At 31.8% G+C, this 21,578-nt stretch overlaps 1 protein-coding gene across 6 annotated transcripts in view; it reads right to left on the bottom strand.

The window, feature by feature from the left end:
* The window catches only part of LOC143240424 (uncharacterized), a 101,121-nt gene that overhangs the window by 25,875 nt on the left and 53,668 nt on the right, over positions 1-21,578 (bottom strand). For all 6 annotated transcript variants that reach the window (XR_013021757.1, XR_013021758.1, XM_076482840.1 and 3 more), the window contains 6 exons: positions 17,368-17,499; positions 16,551-16,667; positions 14,735-14,789; positions 13,234-13,288; positions 6,457-6,493; positions 5,734-5,837 (listed from right to left, as the gene is read on the bottom strand). Coding sequence is in view for 4 of the 6 variants with exons in the window: in XM_076482840.1 (XP_076338955.1) it covers positions 5,734-5,837; positions 6,457-6,493; positions 13,234-13,288; positions 14,735-14,789; positions 16,551-16,667; positions 17,368-17,499 (500 nt within the window). In the remaining 2 variants the exon portion in view is untranslated. The remainder of the gene's footprint in view (positions 1-5,733; positions 5,838-6,456; positions 6,494-13,233; positions 13,289-14,734; positions 14,790-16,550; positions 16,668-17,367; positions 17,500-21,578) is intronic.

Genomic DNA, 21,578 nt, shown 5'->3' with positions numbered 1-21,578 from the left:
GACACATTTCAGTAGCTTTAAGCTACCATCATCAGAAGTAAAACCGACATGACAAGAGGGTAAATTTCCCAAAATAATAGTTTAAATCATTGTTATCTACATGAATAGTATAAGTACTACACATAAAAAGACAATATTTCTTTTGAAGATTGCATATTATGAGCCAGTTAACCATCCATCTCTATTTAATAAAGAATTATTTATTTTACAACACAAATTTCCTATTGATACTCTAATGTTTACTTCACTTTGGCTATTAGGTTTATTTAAAATTATTGTTTTCTCCCATGATATCAACAGACCTGTTTCAACAATATGCTCAGAAAAGTAGAAAGTAGTATTTCTTTTTGTTATGTACATGAGCCTTATGTTCATTAAGACAATAGTTCAACTTATGTTTAGTTTTACAAATATAATTTTTGTTGCATTCACACCTAATTTGATGTATACCTTTTTCTCTAAAATGTCTTTTTTACTTTTGATACTAGAAAGTATTGTTTTACTGCTGTTGAATAGTTTAAAAGTAGAAATAAAAGTTTTAATTTTCTTAAACTGAAAATGTATTTCTAATAGGCACTTATCTCTACTCACACAACAGTTGTTCAGTGTTGCCCTCTATATGCAAAAACGTTTTTATGCATTCTACAACCCTTCCATCAGTTCCAACGTCTCTCATGCAAATCTTTATGCATCAACCCTTCACCAAAAAGAGTGTAACACTCTCATAATGTATGCGACTCCTTTTATTCAATTCTTCCAAACTATCAGTATGAAAGTTGGCAGAAGATGGAAGCACCAGTTTTCAGTGGGAAATGAAGGATAGGAAATGTGATAGGAGGTAATCACCTATCAAAATTACACTTTCAGTGAAGAAAAATCATAACTTCCCATAGGGTACATTACCCTATTGAACAGGTGGAGGAATCGGTGTGAGGTAAAGAAAGAAGCATCCTTTGAAAGCATTTGAAGGGCACTCCCTGAGATGAGACAGTCAGATTCTAAGATCCGATGGAGTGAACAGCACCACTTCTAAACTAGAAATACTCTTCACCTATCATATAAATATGTATATTGCATATGTGGGTGCAAAACAGAGGAACACATCCAACTGGGAAAGAACTATTTCCAGAAAGTGATCCAAACCATGCAATATTTATGGAATTTAATTCCAGAATTTATAAAAGTTGGTAAAATGAAAAGGATTTTCCCCTAAGTGTAGAGAAGCTTGGACACAATGGACCATATACAGGAAATAAACTACATGCTAAACCTATGCTGCTGGGAGATGACATCCAATTGGAGTAGAATGGAACATACTGTCAGCAAGTCAACTACAATCCAAAACCCAACTACAGGGTACCAACAATCATGAGAAGGTAGAATAGAGGATCATATCACTAGCTAGTCAAGTATAATCTAAAACAAAGGCTACAAGGAAATGATATCCACTGGGGAATGGGGGACAATACCATATTCAACTCAAATTCACAAGACTGGAGGGTATCTAATACCCCCTTCTAGCCCATGAACAAGACACATGTGAATAAGATAATTTGATAAATTGATCTGAGAACCTGATATTTGGTATCAAAAAGAAGTTTACATAATGTAAACCATCTCCTTCAAAATTGAAATTGACCAGAACAACGCCAAGTGCATCAACATCCTTGGAATAAGAAACATAAAGAAATAGTGAGGGAAAAGAAATGGAACAATTCACAATTACCTCCACCATGACCCACAACATTAATAAAGTATAAATGAAGACAGAATATAAACATCTGTTATACATGTGAAGACTTATGGTGATTGATTCTACCCTAAATCCAATACCCAGCTACTGAGAACCAACTTATACATGGATGTAGGAGAAGGGATCCCAACTGAAAAGGTGAACTGCAATTTTGACAAATCATTCCCATTTGTGTTGTTTCATATTAGAGAATACCATGTCATCTACACTACACTACTCTCAAGTTTGTTTTGTTTTGTTTTTTGTATTTCATGAACCTGCTTCAAAGTATGCTTCCATAGTCCACAACCTCAGCAGCTCAGAACTGGAAAGTGGTGCAGACTCTAAAACTCCATCAGAAGAAAAGGGGATAAAACATGGTAAAGAGTCTAGACAAACAACAACTCCTGAAACAGTGCAATGGGTGATCACAAATCCTATTTTTAAAAGCAAACCATACAAATTTATTCAATACAAGACATGGCAGAAAAAGACAATTATCCCCTTCTGCTTCGCCCATGTAGTCCATGGGTCAGTATAGTCTCAAACAGGCAAAATTTTTGTTAAAAATATTATTGCAATGACAAACCTACAAGAAATTTTTGTGGAATACCCCATCTCTATAATATTTATTGTGTTGCCATGTAATCATATGTAAGCCAACATGGCTTGACAGTGCAGATTTGAACAGTTAAAGAACAACTGGTCATGCACCACTAGCCACAGAGTGGGATCCAAACAATAAGCATTAATAAAAAGTAAAAGGGCCTCTATAAAGATTAAGAAAAAAAAACTTATCCAGTGAAAATCTCATTGAATTTTGATATTCTAGAATGGATACAAGTGGAAAATGATAACCCAAAGAAAAACACAATCAAATACAAATAGTGAGTAGTCCACATGCTTGAGTGAAGAAATATCTCCAAACAACAATGAAGATAAAACACCATGAAAAAGATAAAGTTTTGAACTGTGTGAGAAGACACTTGAAACAAAGTTCGAGAAGAAGGGGTCAAACAAATAATGAGCCAAACCCAATTAGCAAAGGAGAAAGAAAACAAATAGTGGACAGTTGCCAAGGGAGAAAGAGGTCATAATGGGCACAACAGAAGGAAGCCATACAGGCAATTTAATAGAGAAAAGGGGTAGAAGACATGGAAGTCTGTCTGTATTAGTACAAGGACAAAGGTGTGAAATGGAAAAAAAGGAAGGGAAAGTAGCTAAAAGGAGAAGCTACCCTCACCAGCATGAGAAATATTAGGGAGTGAAAAACATTCCAGAAAAAGAAGAATATATGTAGAAGGATAAAAGAAAACATGAGTACACTGATGGCAAATAAACAAACCACTGACATCCACAAGTGAATAGGAGAAGGAAGGAAAACATAAGAGAAGGTGAAACAAAGAGCACTGGGAGAGTGGTCTGAACACAGGCAAAGTAAAACAGTGCAGAACCACATTAAATTTCTCATCCAGAAGGAAAGCCCACCTCAGAAGATGAGAAATATGGAAGGAACACATCCACAGATGAAGTGTAGGTGAGGTACACACCTGCTGGCTCAAAAAAAATGAAAGGTGTGGGACAGAACTGCCCAAAAATATGAGACTGAGGAGACAGAAAACCTCCAATCCAAAAGTCAAGAGATGAAATCTTCATGGCTAAGATCAGTCAGGAGAAAAACCCTGAACCCAGAAAACCAATGACTAAGAAAAATTCAATCTGTACCAAGAAACTTCCATGTAGAAAGGGCAAAAAAAATCCAAAAAAGATGTTAACCACCAAAGAAAATTGGATTACCTAGTCAACAATAACAGGAAAATCAGACATCAAGAAGGAGGAGAGGAAGATCTGGATGAAACACCTGTGACTGAGGGTAACAAAGAAAGAATGGACATAAAGGAAAAAGTAATGGAAAAGGAAGTTGTAGCCACAGTAGCTGCAAAATGCAAAGCTGAGATGGTCAGGAAAGAGCTGTCAGGAGTGAAAACAGTGTGACAAGGATGCACAAAATCACCTAAAAAAGAAGGAAATTAGAAGAACAGACAAATATGTACAGGGTGGCTCGTAAGCCCTTACCCATCCATATGTTATTATGTTATATTCCATTACGTATGTATTATAAATTTGTTTCTTTTTTATTCAGAGAAATATGGCCAATGAAAGCCCATTTACATTTGAAGAGTGTATTGTGACAAGTACGTGGGTACATGAGTGCAAGAATACTGGTGACACCACATAAATACACTGGATACATAAGATATATGGATGGGTAAGGACTTATGGGCCACCCTGTAGATCCAATCTTGGCTGAAAACATTGATAGCCAGAGCAAGAAGACATGGAACCAAAGCAATTTGTGGTTAAGAAATGTAGCAAAAGCTTCTATGTGAGGAGTACACTGCTGAAATTAAATTCAATGGAAAACAAAAGGATCAACAGACAACTCCACTGCATACTGTCTAAACAGGAATCTGATCCATGACAAGAGTGAAAGCACCCAAAACCTAATAAGCAATGATAGGAATATCAAACATATGGGCCCAAAAAGAAAGATCCAATGTATGAATTCAGAGAAATGGAGAAGAGGTGCTGTCCTTGTGGTTGAGCTAAGCAACAATTCAAGAAACATCAGAATGGATCATTACTAGACAATTTCTGGCCAGATAGAAAAAATGAGCCAAAACATGACCTACAACAAGGAGCTCCATGATACTGATAGAATAAGACTTCTTGACCACAGATCAAAACCCCAATAATTCCACACACTTCATCAATAGAGATGCATCCAAGAATTGTTGAAAACTGAATGAGAAACAGAAAGCAGGACATCTGCCAATGTGCGAGTCATATTTAACCCCTAATGTTGATCGATGACAAGAGTAATAAGAGTCAACACAGGATCCCTGAGAAACTCCACTGGTCATGAAAATTCCACAAAAGAACCCATACATGAGACTGGTCTAGAGATCTGAGGACTACCATGGAAAATGTGACAGACCTATACAAGATGTAATCAAACTGAAAACCCACTGAATGAAGTCAAAAAGAAAACGAGGGGCCTGATTGAGATGTGTGTAGAAAAATTAAACAGGATATTAGATAGGGTACACTAAAATATTCTCCAACTTCATTAACAACCCACTATAGCTGCTTCCAGGAGCACCTGATAAGAGTAACAGACTAACTACTGTTTGAAACAAGCACACTGTAGCCAGCAAATCAAAAAAAAAAAGAAGTAGAGAAAAGTGCAACCCAATAGCATAAGTGATGAATGAATGCTCAAAAAGTGTAACAAAACATATCAACATTATAACCTCTGTCATTAGAAATGTTTTTTACATAATTTAATTAATTTTCCAAATTAGTAGAATGAGAACAAATTTTAAATACTCTGTTCATGTAAATATGAAATGCTGCTAATTTCTGAGAAAATGGATGTGGCAGCTTGGAGACTGAATGCAGTTTCCAATAAACACATGTGGAAATAGTTGTATTATTATTATTGTGCATCTAAAATTTAAGAAAAAAAATGAAACCAATTTCCTTGTTCAAACTCAAATGTAAACTGAATAGACTTAGAAGGACCAACATTGTCTAGATAATCAGAAAATGATTTTTGTTCAAAAATCCAAAAATCAGGTTTTAAAAAGCACCATTAAAAGCAATATGTTTGAAACTATTCATATAAAGGTCACAAAAGAGAAGAGAAACAACAGAAGCCATGGCTAATCTAATATTCTGCTCATAATACTTTTCATTAATTTTGAAAAAAATAATTTTCAACAGAAACTTTAGTTAAATCAATAATATCAACAATTTTATTACTCATACTGAAGTACTTTTTGTTTAAAATGTATTGTTATTTCTCTTACTCAGTTTAATACACATTTTTGCTTCTTTCAAAAATATATGCCTTAATCTAATTTTGTACTTTCTAATAAAATAAAAGATAAAGAAACCATACTTAACATATGATGCTTTATACAGCTACTGAAATTTACCTTTCTTTGAATTGAAAAAATAAATTAAAGTATTCACTATCAATGAATGTAAAGTCTATTTTCCCATCCAGGCCTAAGTTCTGAAGGTCTGACCATCTGATTATCTACAAGATAGAGAAAGACAAAAAGAATGAATGTTTAAAATTTATAATAATACATACAATCCTCTTCCAAATCATACACAAAAATAACTGATATAATAACAAGAACATACTTACACATTTTCAATGTGTAATGTCATGTGAAAACACTCAGAAATAAAACAATGAACAAAGTCTTGTGTGATATATAAAACACAAAGGAAAACAGTAACTATATAATTTTCAAACTTTGAAACAACTGGTATACTTGATATAATAACATACCACAACATCATACTCATTTGAGTTGTCATATCAAGTTCATTATCATTCTTTTTAACACTCAATTACAAATAGTTTCACACTATTTTGTGATAACTCAAAGTTAAACTATAAACTAAGTTACTTATGACTGTTTCTGAGTCTCACTGAAAAGATTCTAATTCCATTTTTAGTAAGTTGAAGATTGATTAATAAATACTGTAATACTGTTTCACAAAAACTTTAAAGCTTATTTAAAATATATAATGTTGTTATTTATCACTTTTCATAAAGTTAAGTTGTTAAAACCATTAAAACAATTTTTTTCATTATTCACCTAAAATTAAACCTAAAACAAAACCAATTACACCAATATACTCACTTTTCTATATCCACCTGCTTTGTCACGTGATCCACATCTAGATTTTCATATAAAGAACATGAAAATTATCACATGGCTAAATAAATTGCATTTAAAAAGTGCTGATCTGAAAGCACTATCTCTTTAATAATATAATTACCTAGTGCTAAAGTTTAATACAACTACACACTTGATCTCAAGTCCTAAAAGTTTTCATATCAATGACTACACACAGTAGAATATCAAATTAACACAGATTATAAGAGAGACCAAAAACTTATAATCCCTTTAACAATTTTTTGAACTCCATTAAATACAATAATTTAGTGGAACCTCTATTTCAATTAACATCAGAAGAATGAGAAATTATGAAAACATTACTTAATGCACATTTTTCAAGAGATCATACCACCTAAACTTGTTTGAAAATATTAACTGCATAAATAATCAATCATTTCTATTTAATTAGAAAAATATCAATGTCACCACATTTATTTTCAGTAACAAGTCCTCAGAAAACACAAAATGTTTAGTTTTAATATGTCTACCTTCATGTATATTTTAAAGTTTTTTCTTCTAATCTTTCTTACCATTTTATTTTTCTAATCCATATCAAGCAAACTAATCAGTGCAGCAATTTTTATTAATATATACTTAACACTAATGTTTCAAAATTAGCTAATAAAGGTTTTTTTATAGTTTTGTGTGTAGGCTGGTACTGCAAGTTCTCAGTTTTTTGTTGAATATTTTATAATTAAATGCAACAAGAACAGTCAGGTTGTAAATTCAATCAGATTACTTGAACAATTTAAATTCCCACTTCTCTTAAGTTTATACTTGCTTGACATAGTAAAAACAATTCAATTTAAAAATTCTGATTATCAACTATAATATGTTTTAAACATATTTTCAAATGAATGGTAAATAGCAATAAACTTTTGCACTTTTGATTCTGTCACATATTATAATTTATCTCAGATGAGGTTCTAATGTACTATATGTTGTGTATTACAATTTCAAGTAGCCTGAAACTGAGTTAACTTGTAATTCAAATTTAGAAATGAAATAAATATCAATACATATAATATTTATGATATTTGCAACAAGATTGATACACACAGTTTTTTTTTACTTAACACAAATATATTTTAATATACAAACATTAATACAATTTATAATGATGGGTATTACAAATAATTATTTATATATAAAAGTTTTACAAACTTACTAATGATATTGAATATTCTATTTGGTCTAGAACTCAATATTTTATCAAAGGTTCACAATGAGTGAATTACTTTCAAGTTGATATCAGTATAGTACACTCAACAGATAGCTAGCAAACTGCTGTGCTGAGCACACACAAGTTTTTCACTGACAAAAAAAATTTAAACAGTTTATGATGATTGAAACCTTTAAACATCCCTGGTCAAGTATCTTTAGTTTCCGATTAATAAGTGTTTATCATAGTTACAACTTCCAAGGTTTACTGTACATTAACTGTAGCAAACCAACAATATAAAACTCTCTTAATATTGCAATGATTAAATTTTATAAGCTTGAGAGTGGAGTTTCCAGAAATTTCAGTTAACAATCACTAGTATTAAACACACACAATACATTGTTCATTCTTACACTTGAAAATCTACAAACTTAGGGAACAGGAGAGGCTTTTGCAATACATGTTTAACAATATAAGGCACATGCATTTCTAAATATATATTTAACTGAAACAAACATCAGTATTAAAATAGATATATAATAGTGAATCCATTATATTCATACACATAAAATGACAATAATACATTCCTTTTCTTTTTACTACATATAAGTACCAAATTAACCCTTTCCAGACAGGTCATGGCTTAAAGAGCATGTCATCTCATTTGCTGACCAGCAATTAAAATTTCATCAAACTATTATTTTATGAATTTATCTCCTTAAATTTGATAACTGTAAATTATAATTCAAATTTTCATATTGTAGATTATTTAATTTTTAACTTAAACATAAATATTAAAAAAAACAAGTATAAATTTTTGTGGGTCATGCTGTATGTTTAATGCAACACTAGTTCAAATTAGGTGTTTGCGATGTCAAATTTACAAAGTCTGTACGTATGTACAAATTAAAAACTTTAACTAATATTGACAAGCTAGAACATACAATAAAACCCTTTATCTTTTTCATTTGCTGAGCTTTCACGGTATTTAATAAATCAAACACAGTGATCCCCATTCACCTCTTTCTATTTTTGGAAACAATCCCTTATATATACCTACTTCTATATATGACATGTGAAAAAACAATCAGAAGACCAGAATGTCATTTTGGTGATATTCTTAGCCATTTTCAAATATAACAGCATCCTCTCATTCTTTTGAGACAAGCCTGCAAGCTGATAAGTTGAGTGTTCCGTTTCTTCATGATTTTGTATCTTTTTTTTTATTCAAATACAGATTAGCTATTAAATTTGATAATTATAATGGAATTCTATTGTATCAATGAAGTAATTTGTAATATTTTGTTGTTCACGTGTATATAAGACCTAAAATTTTCTTTACGACTTAGCAAGCTAAGACAAGCAGCAACTAGTTCAAAAGTTGTAACTAGAAGAGATAATTATGTGATTTGTTTCTTTATTTACTGTTCTATGTCTTAAGAAAAATAAGTCTAAGAACTTGTTTGTACACAGTAATAATCCATATACATATACAATTAATAACAATTAAAATGCGACTGCATTTTACCAAATACTAATCCATTAAAACACGGCCAAGACAGGCCACTTTGTAAAAACTAAATGTCAGTTTTATATTGTTGGATACTGCAACATGAGTGTACATGCACTGTGTGATTTTAAGTTTTGTACTGTTAGCCAGGCATGGCTGAAAGGTCAAAATAATAAAATTATTATATACACACACACACACATATATATATATATATGAATGTATAATGTTATGAGATTTAGGTTATTTAGTCTAAACATTTGTACTTTCTTTTCATAGTCTGTGATAATTTTAGAACAAAAAAGGCAAAATTTATATTAATTTCCTAGTTGTATATGATGGTTACAAAGTCAGTCCCAAAAATTGAGTCCATGCTGAAAGAGTTAAATGATAACAGTTTTCCTTTTTCATTTTCAATTGATATCTTTACTCACTTTTTGATGTGACAACTGCAGAAACAAAGCATCTATGCAATACTAAAGGTACTGTGTCTCTACTAGCAGAAGCAAATGAAGACATGACATGCAGAACCAACAAAAGGAAATTTTCTTCCTGAGCAAACATTCAGCTATTAACACATAAACAAATACAAGAATATTGCAAGCATAATACCCTTTATTTTAAAACGGGCAATGTCTAAAATAAATATAAAAAATATTACACCATGGTCCAACTTAAATAAGTCTGTAATAGTAGCTGAAGAAACATTTTAGTACTGATCCCTACTGGAAAAATATAGCTAGAACTCAGAAATTCTCTGTAGCTGAAGAAAAACTTTGATACTGACTCTTAATGAAGAAACAGATCTATCTAAAACTCAAAACTTCCCTGTAGTTGAAGAAAAACTTTAATACTGATTCCTAATGGAAATATATGTCTATCTAGAACTCAGATTCTCTGTAGCTGAAGAAAAACTTTGATACTGACTCATAATGAAAAGGCACTCAACTCGTAATCTGAGAGTTGCAAGTTTGAATCCTTGTCACACCAAAATGCTCATCCTTTCAGCCACGGGACATTATAATGTGACAGTCAATCCCATTGTTCATTGGCAAAAGAGTAGCCCAAGAGTTGGCGGTAGGTGGTGATGACTAGTTGGCTTCCTCCTAGTCTTACGCTGCTAAATTAGGGACGGCCAGAGCAGATAGCCCTCATGTTGCTTTGTGCGAAATTCAAAACAAACCAAACCTAATGGAAAATATATCTATCTAGAACTCAGAACTTCCTTATAAGGGTGCATAGTCCTGATACTGATAAAAGGTAATTAAAAAATTTAATTCTGCCACATGCTGTATTGGATTTCATTGTTTTTTTGTGCAGTATTATTAGAGCTTTTGTGTTTTTTTTAATCAGTGTTTTAATTTCAGCTGTTCCACAGTTTTAATTTGATATATTAAAATAACTGCTTTTCTTGGGTTTTCACGTTGCTTAACACCAGTGTTTTTATTGACATTTATTCTTTTTATACTGTAATGAGTATTCTAATATAACATGTATCCTTTGCAGGTTTCAAAAATATTTCCTGTGATGAAAAGCACAAAAGTTGAGAGGAATAAATCAAGGCCTTAATTTTGTCCAACTTAAAATTAAAATATTGACAATTCTGCTGTATCAAAGTTGCTATTTTCTCTTAGGTGGAAAACCTTTCTTAGTATGACAACAACATTTTTCTTTAGTAGAAAGACACCTGTCAACCTCCTTGGAATCTGCTCTGGATAGATTGGGCAGATTGCTACCAGTAGAAGTTTCCAGTGAGTGAAAGTGCAAACAAATAATCATTCTGCATCTTGGGGCCAAAAAGATGGACCCAAACAAGAACATTGTAGTAATGCCAGGGTTTCATATGCACTATACCCAAATGCCAACAACAGAAACAATGTCCACGACCCCCGATGAGAATACCCAACAGTGATATTCACTTGACCCTAGCCCAATAGGACCAGCCGACCGATCCTGTGAGAGCCACCCATCTACAGAAATTTAAAACCAAAGTGGTGTGTTGCAGTACCTCAGACACCACTCAACCACCAGGATTTTCTCTTCTCCTTCCTCATTTGCCACACATAGCAAACATGTGGGTGGATGCCCAGATCCCAGAGGAAGTACGCTGAAGACACAAAACCTTCCCTGGGAGGTTCCTTCACCATGTACAGGAATCCACCTCAAGTGGTTAAAGCTATTTAAGAGCAGCTAATATTTATATGAAGTTATAAAACCAAACCACTAACAAATCAAATATGTTCCTTTTTCTTCAGAATAATATTCCAAGGCAACTTATTCGATTTGGAATAGGCTAAATCTAACAAGTAAATATGGCAATAGGTCACAAGTCAAAAGTCATGTCATTACATTTGTTGAACTGCATTCAAAATTTTATTGAACTATTATTTTATAAATTTATGTCATTAAGTTTGATAACAAATTGTAATTACAACTCAAATTTTAGTATTAATACATTTGTTAATTTCTTAATTGTAAAGTAAATATTAAGAGTATAAATTAAGTATTGATTTTTATGAATCATATGATGTACTGAATGCAACACTGGTTCAAATTAATTGTGTGTGATATCGAAATATGAAGTCTATAGTTTTGTATGAATTAGGAACTCAACCTACCATTATTGACAAGTTAGAATATAAAATAAAAACCTTGTATCTTTTAATTTTGCTGATATATTGCTTATGCACTGAATCAAACACAATGGCCTCGTTCACCTCTTTCCATTTTTGTAAATAGTCCCTCATATACTCATACTTCAATATATGATATGTGAATAACCAGTAGACAGCTTACAATGTCTCACTAGTGGTTTTCTCAGCCATTCTAACCTGCTAGAAGACCTCCTTGTTCTTTTGAACCAAGATTTCAGGGAGGCAAGTTGTCTCTTTATGTCTATTTCAAATTTCATATTTTATTTAGATCTAAATACAGCTCAGTTACTGAACTTTTGAAATTATAGTTGAATTATATAGTATCAATATGGTATATATATACAAAATGTAAGACAATATTTTGTTTGATATCTTCCACATGTGAAATTTTAAAAAGCTTAGCAACCTACATCAAGTAACAACTGAGTTCAAAGATTGTAGATAACTGTTTGCTTTAATTCATGTATTTACTTTTCTATATTTTAAGAAAAATAAGTTTAATAGCTTATTCCTAGAGAGTAACTATATATATATATAATGCATTATAACTGAAATGTGACTGTACATCACAAGATATTACTATTTCACTAAAATAAGGCCAAGACTAGAAACTCACAGAAATAAACAGAGCTGACTACAAAGTTATCCTGGAAATTAGAAACAATGATTATTTACCTTTGAGACTATATACCCCACTAATGTCATCTATGAAACTAAAACACCAGTAATTGTTCAACATAAACTTTAAAGATTTTGGTAATATATCACTCCTGAATATATATATCCCAATATCTCTCCATCCCCTGAATTGATATATCTCTAATTATCTACTTGCACCTACTATGTCTCAGTAATTATCCATACCCAAGACTATATATCCTTAAGATTACATATCCTAGTTACTGTTTACACCTGATTTTGTAATTATATGAATCTGAGAATAAAAATCTAATAATTACGAAGTACTGAGTGTCTTAACAAAGAAGCAACTTCTAACGAAAAGCACAAAAAATGGTACATAAAATACCCAAGACTACACACACATTCTTAATACAATATATCCTAGTTACTGTTTACACCTGATTTTGTAATTATATGTATCTGAGACTAAAAATCTAATAATTACGAATTACTGAGTTTGTCTTAACAAATAAGCAACTTCTAATGAAATGCACAAAAATAGTACACAAGTGAACAAATATACTAACTGAAAATATATTAAAAAACAGTCACTTACATAATGCAATCCATTTTTTCTTACACTGTTAAAAACATAAACCATACACCTTAATTCTTTTGGAACACTTTATACAAAATATCAGGAACAAAAAGAATGTTGGTTAAATTACTGTTTACAGAACAAATAAATGATACACGTAGTTCCAATACAACAAAGAATGAAAATAACTTACTGGATTGATGTTGTATCTTTTCCTCTGAGTACAGCACCAAAATGAAGAAAAGGACCTTAAAATAATTGAACAAGTACTTATAAGCTTTAAGGAACTTTATTTCAATTAAAAGACATTAACACATTATAGTCATCAAATTTTACAATTTTATCTTGCCAAATAAAAATAATGTGGTTAACAAATTAAGGTTTTTAATCCTGATGATTAATTCAGCATTTAAAATAAAAATTAAAAATATGAGCTCTAAGCAACTTCATGATTAAAAATGTTGAAACAAAAGACTGGTAGATTTTGAAATTCTATACAGTACTGAAACATGTAAGGCTAACAGTCTGTTATGTTTTATACAACATGTTGAAGCATGTAAGACTGGCAATCTGTGAAGTTTCATGCAAAGTGTTGAAACATGTAAAAGGCAATCCATGAAGTTTTATATAAAGTGTTGGAATATCTAAGACTGGCAATTCGTGAAGTTGTATATAAAGTGTTGAAACATGGAAGAAGCAGTCTGAAGTTTTATTCAATGTTTTAAAATATACAAAAGTAGCAGACTAAAGTTTCATAGAGTATTGGAACATGACTGGTAAAGTGTAATGTTTTATATTGTGTTAGAACATATCAAATGGGTATAAGAATATGTCAGCTGAAAAAAGTTTCTTTTGGGAAGATTAATTTTTCCCTTGATATTTTTTCACATAAGAGCTATCCATTTAAAATAAACCTTTAACCCAATGTAATTTATATCCATTTTTGTCATCAATTTTTAGCAGTACACACATTTGTAAGTTTATATATATATGATGCTAATCTATTAAAAAAAACAAGCCTGATTGAGAAAGACCAGTTATAAACAGACTTCCATACTCCAGTATTTAATTCCAGGATTTGTAACAAATGTCTTTTATGGTATACACACAAAAAAAAAATTCTTTATAACCTACAACTCAACCAGTAAATTACTGTGCAGAAGACAGTGGACTTCCACCAAAATCTTGACATTAATAGGAGGAAGAATTCATTTTCATATGAAGATTTGTCTACAGAATATGAACTGATAAGAACAAAAATTGTATTGTTTGAAATCACTAGTAAACACTTTTCATTGAAAAGCAATTTTAGTATTTTTTTATTCATTGCCAGATTTATATTTTAGAATGCAATAAAAAGTCTGAAATCCCTTCAAAACAATTTATATTTTTACCACATGATATTACAATGTAATCTCCATTAAAATTAAAATCTCTTTTTTTTTACAACAGTTAATCATATCATACAAAAAAGTTGGATAAAAAAAATTTGCTGTTTGATTTCATTTATAATATTTACCAAAAACACTGAATAAAAAGATAATTCTAATGCAACTTTTCCTTATTTATTAAATTATCATAAATACACAAATTCCATATAAACAAATTTTCATTCAATTTTCATTTACTTTATTTAGAAACTTCACTAACAAGCTTTTTCAATTTTCAATTTTACAAAGAAACATTTTACCAACCAGGAAACTCATTCTTCCTATTCAAACTAACATGTTCTTGCTTTCTCCTGAAAAACTTGAAAGAAATTCATGTGCATTATTTTCAAGCATAACACCTGTAACCTTAAAAACTTCTTGAAGCATGAAAATAAAAATGTTTTAGTTTAGGTTGGAGTATTACAAAAAGAGCAACACAATTTTAAATGTTTATAATTAATATGAGAATTAGAATGCAAAAGACAAAAATTAAAACCAATTAAATATCAGTTGATACATCTTTCCATTTTTTTCTTTAATGTCATTTATGTTTTGTGATAAATTTTCTTTAGTTTCTGTATTCAAGACAAATATTCAGCCAAGTTGCCTGGAACTAACAGTATTATATTAAACAGAGCAATTAATACTGTCCGTATTGAAATTATACATTTATCAGGTACCCAAAAATCCATACAAAATATTTTCTAAATTACCTGCCCCTTTAAGATACTCAATATACAAGCTAGGATGCTTTAACTGCTTTTGGAATTATCAGTTTGATGTCACAGTTATCAACTTTCCATATTATGCTACACTGCCAATTTTGTAACAGTTCACAACAGAGCAATATACCAGATACAATACACATGGATACTAGAAAAATTCTAGATATTACTTACTAGGTTTCAGAAACTATATAAATACAATTTGTAACTTGTACAACAAGAAAATATATTTTCATTCTTCACAAGCACATCACTTTGCAATTCCAACTTGTCAAATGCAGATTGAATACAGCATTTCACACACACATCTTTATGACAAAAACTTTCATAACTCATCTTAACTTTCCAGTAATTCATTGATAATTTTTTAGTGTAAACTACCCTATTAAAAAAATCTGTCTTTTAGTGTGCAACAGAATTGTACTGTTGACTAAATGCTTACCATATATATGAAGATAAACTTTGTAAGTTTGTAATAATTGTCGGTATTATTTCTTTAACACAGTGTTTGTATAATGGGCCAAACCAATGCACATTCAGATATTTCAATTAAAAACATAACTGACGCTAATACAAAATATACATATTGTCTGTTTTTAATCAATTACTTTCAGTCCATTTAAGTACTCATCAGATGCTCTTTCAGTAATTAAAAAGTAAAACAATAAACAACTTCAAAATCATCACTTTATTATTATCATTTTAAACCATTTTATGAATTATAATTATAATTATAGACAATTCAAGATTACCTGACTTTAGACTATAAAATAAGTTACTATTCCTAAAGAACCTACATTCCTAAAATGGTTGTTGCATACTGATTGCCCCAGTGGTTAGTAAAATTTCTTGAATATCCAGTGCACTGAATTCCTTTTGAAGTAAGTCAACAATATGTTTAATTTGGTTGTTTTAAAACAGTACAGAAATTAGCATAATTCACACTTCCATAAATGAATGATTTAACCATCTGGATATGTACAGCTTCTCAGACCAAATACTTTTACAACTGCTTAACATAACAGTCATATTATAGCAACAATGATAATAATTTTAATTCCAACTTCCTTTACTACACTAATAATAGTTTTCAATGGGAAGTGTGTACATACCATAAGGTTTCACATCTCATGGACGACTAATTTAAATAATGTTGCAACTAATACTTTGTATACTCCAACCTACTCAGTCTGATAAGCTTTTGTATTCAACCACATGGCCTTACTGACAGTAAAACTAACAGATAAAGTACTGCAGAAATGTTACTATATATTATTATACAAAAGCTAAAGTATGTCAGACCTTTACTTTTCAGCTTATATAATAAATGTTTACATGAAGCAAAATGTTCATACCTTCCATAACACAAACAGCAGGTACAAACCAAACAAGGATCCTGAAGGACTAAGAGATGTTAATGGCCGCAAGTTATCACAAAACTTTCGAGACAATTGTATGTTCAGAGACCTAGGCTATAAAACAAAACATGATACAGTTACTTCTTAATATGTAAATATTTCAACAAACTTCAATGAAACACTGAGAACCTCACTAGTATGGTTTTAGTAATTCTCTTTTTTCTTTTAGTGAAAATGAAAGCATGTTAACAATGTAATAAGCAGATACGTCTCTTTCCTCTTAATAATTTCTCTCATTGATGGAAAAACAATATCTTGTTTTCATACATCTCTAAGATTAGCAAAAATTTCTGTATATTAAACTAATATTCATGTTTTCTTCTCTTATCCCTAACTTCACAAAGTAAGTCCACCTCCTAAAAAGCACTGAAACAAAACAGGAATACAATTATATGAAAAATCACAATAGAAAAGTAAAAAATTAACTAACTAAGATTCTATAATATTACTATACCTACAATATACTGAAAACTTATGAAATAAAATAATATAAAAACCATTATTTAGTGATTTATCATTAACAACTGTTTTCAGTTAAGTAGGGATACTTGTACGTGATGAAAAAATGGCTTTCTTCTACTGCAGGAATTTTGTCTTGAGCACTTTCTATAGCAGACCTAAAATACAACAATTTTTATAAAATAACTTTCAAAGATTACAACTTGCTTCTAAGATAATGCTTTGTTAAAAACAGTTTCTGCAGAGGACTTCAAGTACCATGTAGCCAATAAAAAATTTTAAAAAAGGGACTTACTTCTAATTTAGAAGTTTCATTACAAGCTGTTTCTAAAGTGGTCCTGAAATAGCAATTTGTGGCCTGATATGGCAAATGATGTAGAAAATCCAAAAATTCTTCTAATTTTTCATCCATATATTCTGTTTTTTCCTTCAGTTAAAAGAAATACTAAATTGTAAGATAAATTATAAAGACATATATACTATTGTTTTGTTTTTCCTTCATTATAACAGTTACATCCTCACAATCACACTTGAAGAAATATGAAGATGATCTTTTTGAACACTCATTGAAATTGTCATTACACATTTTTAGCATTGATAAGAAAGTTCTACAGAAATATGCTGTTTAATTTTATTAAATTTTGCAGTTACACAAACTAATCAAATTATATTTAAAATAACTAGATTTTCTGATTCATCTATGCTTTTACATAAAATATACCCTTTAAAATACTCTGTAACTACCATGATTCTACGAAAATAAGACAGGGCTTATATTAATTTTCACTCCAAAATATGACACTAGGGCTTATTTTCAGGGGATGTCTTATTTTGATATATTAAAAAAATGAAGTTACAAAGTAAAACTATTAAACTAACCATTTAAAATAAACTATTATTAAACTATTAAACTAACTGATTAATACTTAAACAAACTAATTAACTAACTATTAAACTAATTAATAAATTAATTTTTTTTTATTTCGTTCCTCTTCCTGCCACTCTTAACTAGGGCTTATTTTAAGGGTAGGGCTTATATTAAAACTATCCCCAAAAATCACCCTAGGTCTTATTTTATGGGTAGGTCTTATTATCAGAGAAACACGGGAAGTTTTTTAAATGTTGACATTTTCTACCACTGAAAATGTATTTTCAATTGGCACTTAACTCTGTCAAACAAATCTATCAACCTTGGATTGCCCTATAAGCATTGCTAAAATCTTTCAACAATGCACCAGTCTTTCATACTCATTTATTTTTGCATCATTACAGCAATATTTGTTGATCATGTGACTATCATCCACCAATCACAGTACACCACCTCCACAAGTGCAGGTAGCTCCCTCTACTTCTGCAACACAATCCTCACTTTTGAGGATTGGCAGATGCATGCCAGAAACAGGCAAAACTTTCGGTGCCTGTCCTGTGAAAGTGGTTTTTTTCGGGGCACTCCCGTTTCCCCCCACAGCAAAAACTTAGGCATTGGATTTTTAGATCCCAGCCCAGGCAACTTTATTGCCAGACCCTGATTTGGGTCGTTTGAGTTCACGTTCATATTTACTTTGACTTCTGCCTTTCGGGACAGGACCTGGCCATTCTCTCCGGTGCTGCCTTTGCCTCGGTCTAGGATAACATTAAGAGTGACCTCCTTCACCCCAAAAAAAAAAAAAGAGTAAAAAATTATTTAATAAATAAATAAATAAAACTAAACCTAATAACCTTTCACGAAAGGGGACGAAGAGGAACCACAACGTTCCTGAACACCCCAGTTGGAGAGAGAATTCTTGCAATTTCTCTCTCTCTCTAAACTAAACCCCTGCCACGTTAGTTTGTGTTGTATTGTGCCAGAAACACCAGCAAGTCAGAGTAGGGGAAAGGACGGAAGTGGGTGTGATGAGATAAGTACCTATAAGAAATAAATTTTCAGTGATAGAAAACATTAACTTCCAAAATGGCTGTGAGAGCTGGACACTGAACAAAGATACAGAGAAGAGATTAGAAGCTGCTGAAATGTGGTTCCTTAGAAGGATGCTAAAAATATCATGGACTGAAAGAAAAACAAATGTGGAAGTCATGGAACTGGCAGGATACAAAAGGTCCCTCATGAAAACTATAAGAAAGAGACAAATGGAATTTCTAGGACACATCTGTAGGAAGAATGGGATAGAGAAACAGATGCTATGTGGAAAACTAGAAGGGAGGAAAAGCAGAGGGTGTCAAAGAACTAAATATATCGACAGCCTCAATAACTATGTCACCAAGAACTCAATGAGCAACATCGAGTTGATAAGGAGGATTGACAACAGTGAAGTCTGGCATGCCATGGTCGTCGATGTCTGCTGCAGATTTGACACATGAAGAAGAAGAAGATACTACAGAGACAAAGAAAAAAGATAAATAGTAAAGACAAGAAAAGACACTACATGAGGGGCAAGACCCAAAGTTGAGGCACAGGGCCATAAAAAAAAAGGCACATGTGAAGCTAATATGTGATGAAACTAGGATGAAAAACATCTGATTGCAGTCATCAGAGATAAGAGCAGGAACTGTAGCATCAGTAAAGGCCAAAGCAGAAAGAACAACATCTGAGCAAACCAATATGGAGCAATAGCAAAAAGCAACAAGGAAAAGATCCAGGTGAAGAAGATGGTCAAAGAGTGAGCATATAGGTGCAGACCCCTCTAATCTGGAATTAATACATCCACCCTCATAGCTGAGAGGTGATGAACTTAAACCCCAAAAAGTAGAAAGTTTGGTTTCCAGTATGTAGAAAATGCTTATATATGTATATATTTGTGTGTGTGTGGAGTTTTCAGTTAAGAACACACCCACAGAAAAACATAAAAATGAAGAGATTGGTACATGGGGAGAACCAAATTGGGACATCACTAACACAATATTCATAACTCCGGGAACATGACATGCCACTGTCGTGGTCAGTGGTCTAGTACAGGAGATCTAGGGTCTGAAAACAGAGAAATCTGGACTTGTTTCCCCCTTGCTTGGTAACACAGCTGATGACTGAAATTGTGAGAATGAACCATAACTATTCATCCCTGCAAGAATAGGAGGAAATGATACACAGCCAGATCAACTGTGAAAGATTCCAGAATGTGGAAACTGAGAGTAGCCTCCTAAACTTACTATCAACCTAAAATCTCTCAGGAATAGAGAAAATCTAACTAAGGAGGTATCTGTAAACAGATGAGACTTAAGACCTGGTTTGAGGCAAATGAATGGGAATCCCTTTGTGAGTCACCATGCAAGACTGAATCTGATCCTGGCTGGAAGAGAGAGAGGTAAAAAGCATCCAATGAAGGGAATGCAACTGTGTCTGATCCAAGAAAATAAGAGCTTCTAATGACAACCCCAAGATAGAGAAAACTTTCATACATAAAGAGGAGAAGATAGGGACTTCATTACTGCCAGTTCCATATCCCTGAGCCTAAGTGAAAAAGGCTGGATTCAAGTGAGACAGGAAGTGAATAAAACCCTCAAATGAACCAAGATATTATGAAGGGGTAGGTAAAGGTCTTGATGAAGTATGCAGGTGTGAGTGACTGACTGGGTACAAGAAGATATGAGCAGAAGCCAGTCATCCATGTTACAGGGAGCCTGAAGACCCTGTGAATGAAGAGGATGTGCAGATGAATGCACCACTCAATAAAATATGTATGAAGGTGAAGAAAAAACTGAATGGCAGTAGCCATAACTGGACAAAAGATCCCTCATGGATGAATCAAAGAAAAATGACATGACAATGAGGCAAAAAAGACACTGAAATGAGAGATAGGGCTCCAGATAAGAATACAGCCTGGAAATAATTAAGATGTGACTCCAGTCTCCCATGTATTTTGGAGACAATAAATAGATGGGATTAAGATCCTAGTTGAGTGAAAACCACCCATTCAACAGCTCCATTGTGTAGTAGGTTGCAAACAGATTTGGAAGGATGAATGGATGAGGTATGGTCCCAAGGAAAAGAGATGGAGATGCAGGAAGTGTATAAAGGGAGAGCAAAACTGAAGGCAGAAACCTACAGATAGAACTCACAGAGTCCACAAAACTGTTGTGAAGTGTTGCCAAAGACACAAACTAAACTATAAAAGAAAATACTCATTATAAAAATACAAACAAAAGGTAAAAATGTGTAAACTCTACAAATTACATAAAATTAACAAACCAGAAAAACAGTTAATTCAACCTAAAACAGAAAACAATGAGTAACAACTATTGTACAAAAGTCCACCCAAAACATCTAAAAGGTAAAAGACACCAAAATAAAATTGATCCTAAAGAACATGAGAATAAAAAGGTACCCAGTTAACAATAACAATAAGTTTAATTCCATCTAGATGTGACTAGTGACAAAGAAAAAGGTATTTACAAACAAAATAATACTAACAGTGAAAAGAAGTAAAAATGCAAACTGAAACAAAGGGACAATCAAACTCTAATTGCAAGTTTAAATTAAATTGGCCTATATGGTAAAAGAAGTATAAAAAT

The sequence above is a fragment of the Tachypleus tridentatus genome, chromosome 13 (assembly GCF_004210375.1).
Source record: "Tachypleus tridentatus isolate NWPU-2018 chromosome 13, ASM421037v1, whole genome shotgun sequence".
Classification (NCBI taxonomy): domain Eukaryota; kingdom Metazoa; phylum Arthropoda; class Merostomata; order Xiphosura; family Limulidae; genus Tachypleus; species Tachypleus tridentatus.
This window is presented reverse-complemented; position numbering and strand designations above follow the sequence as displayed.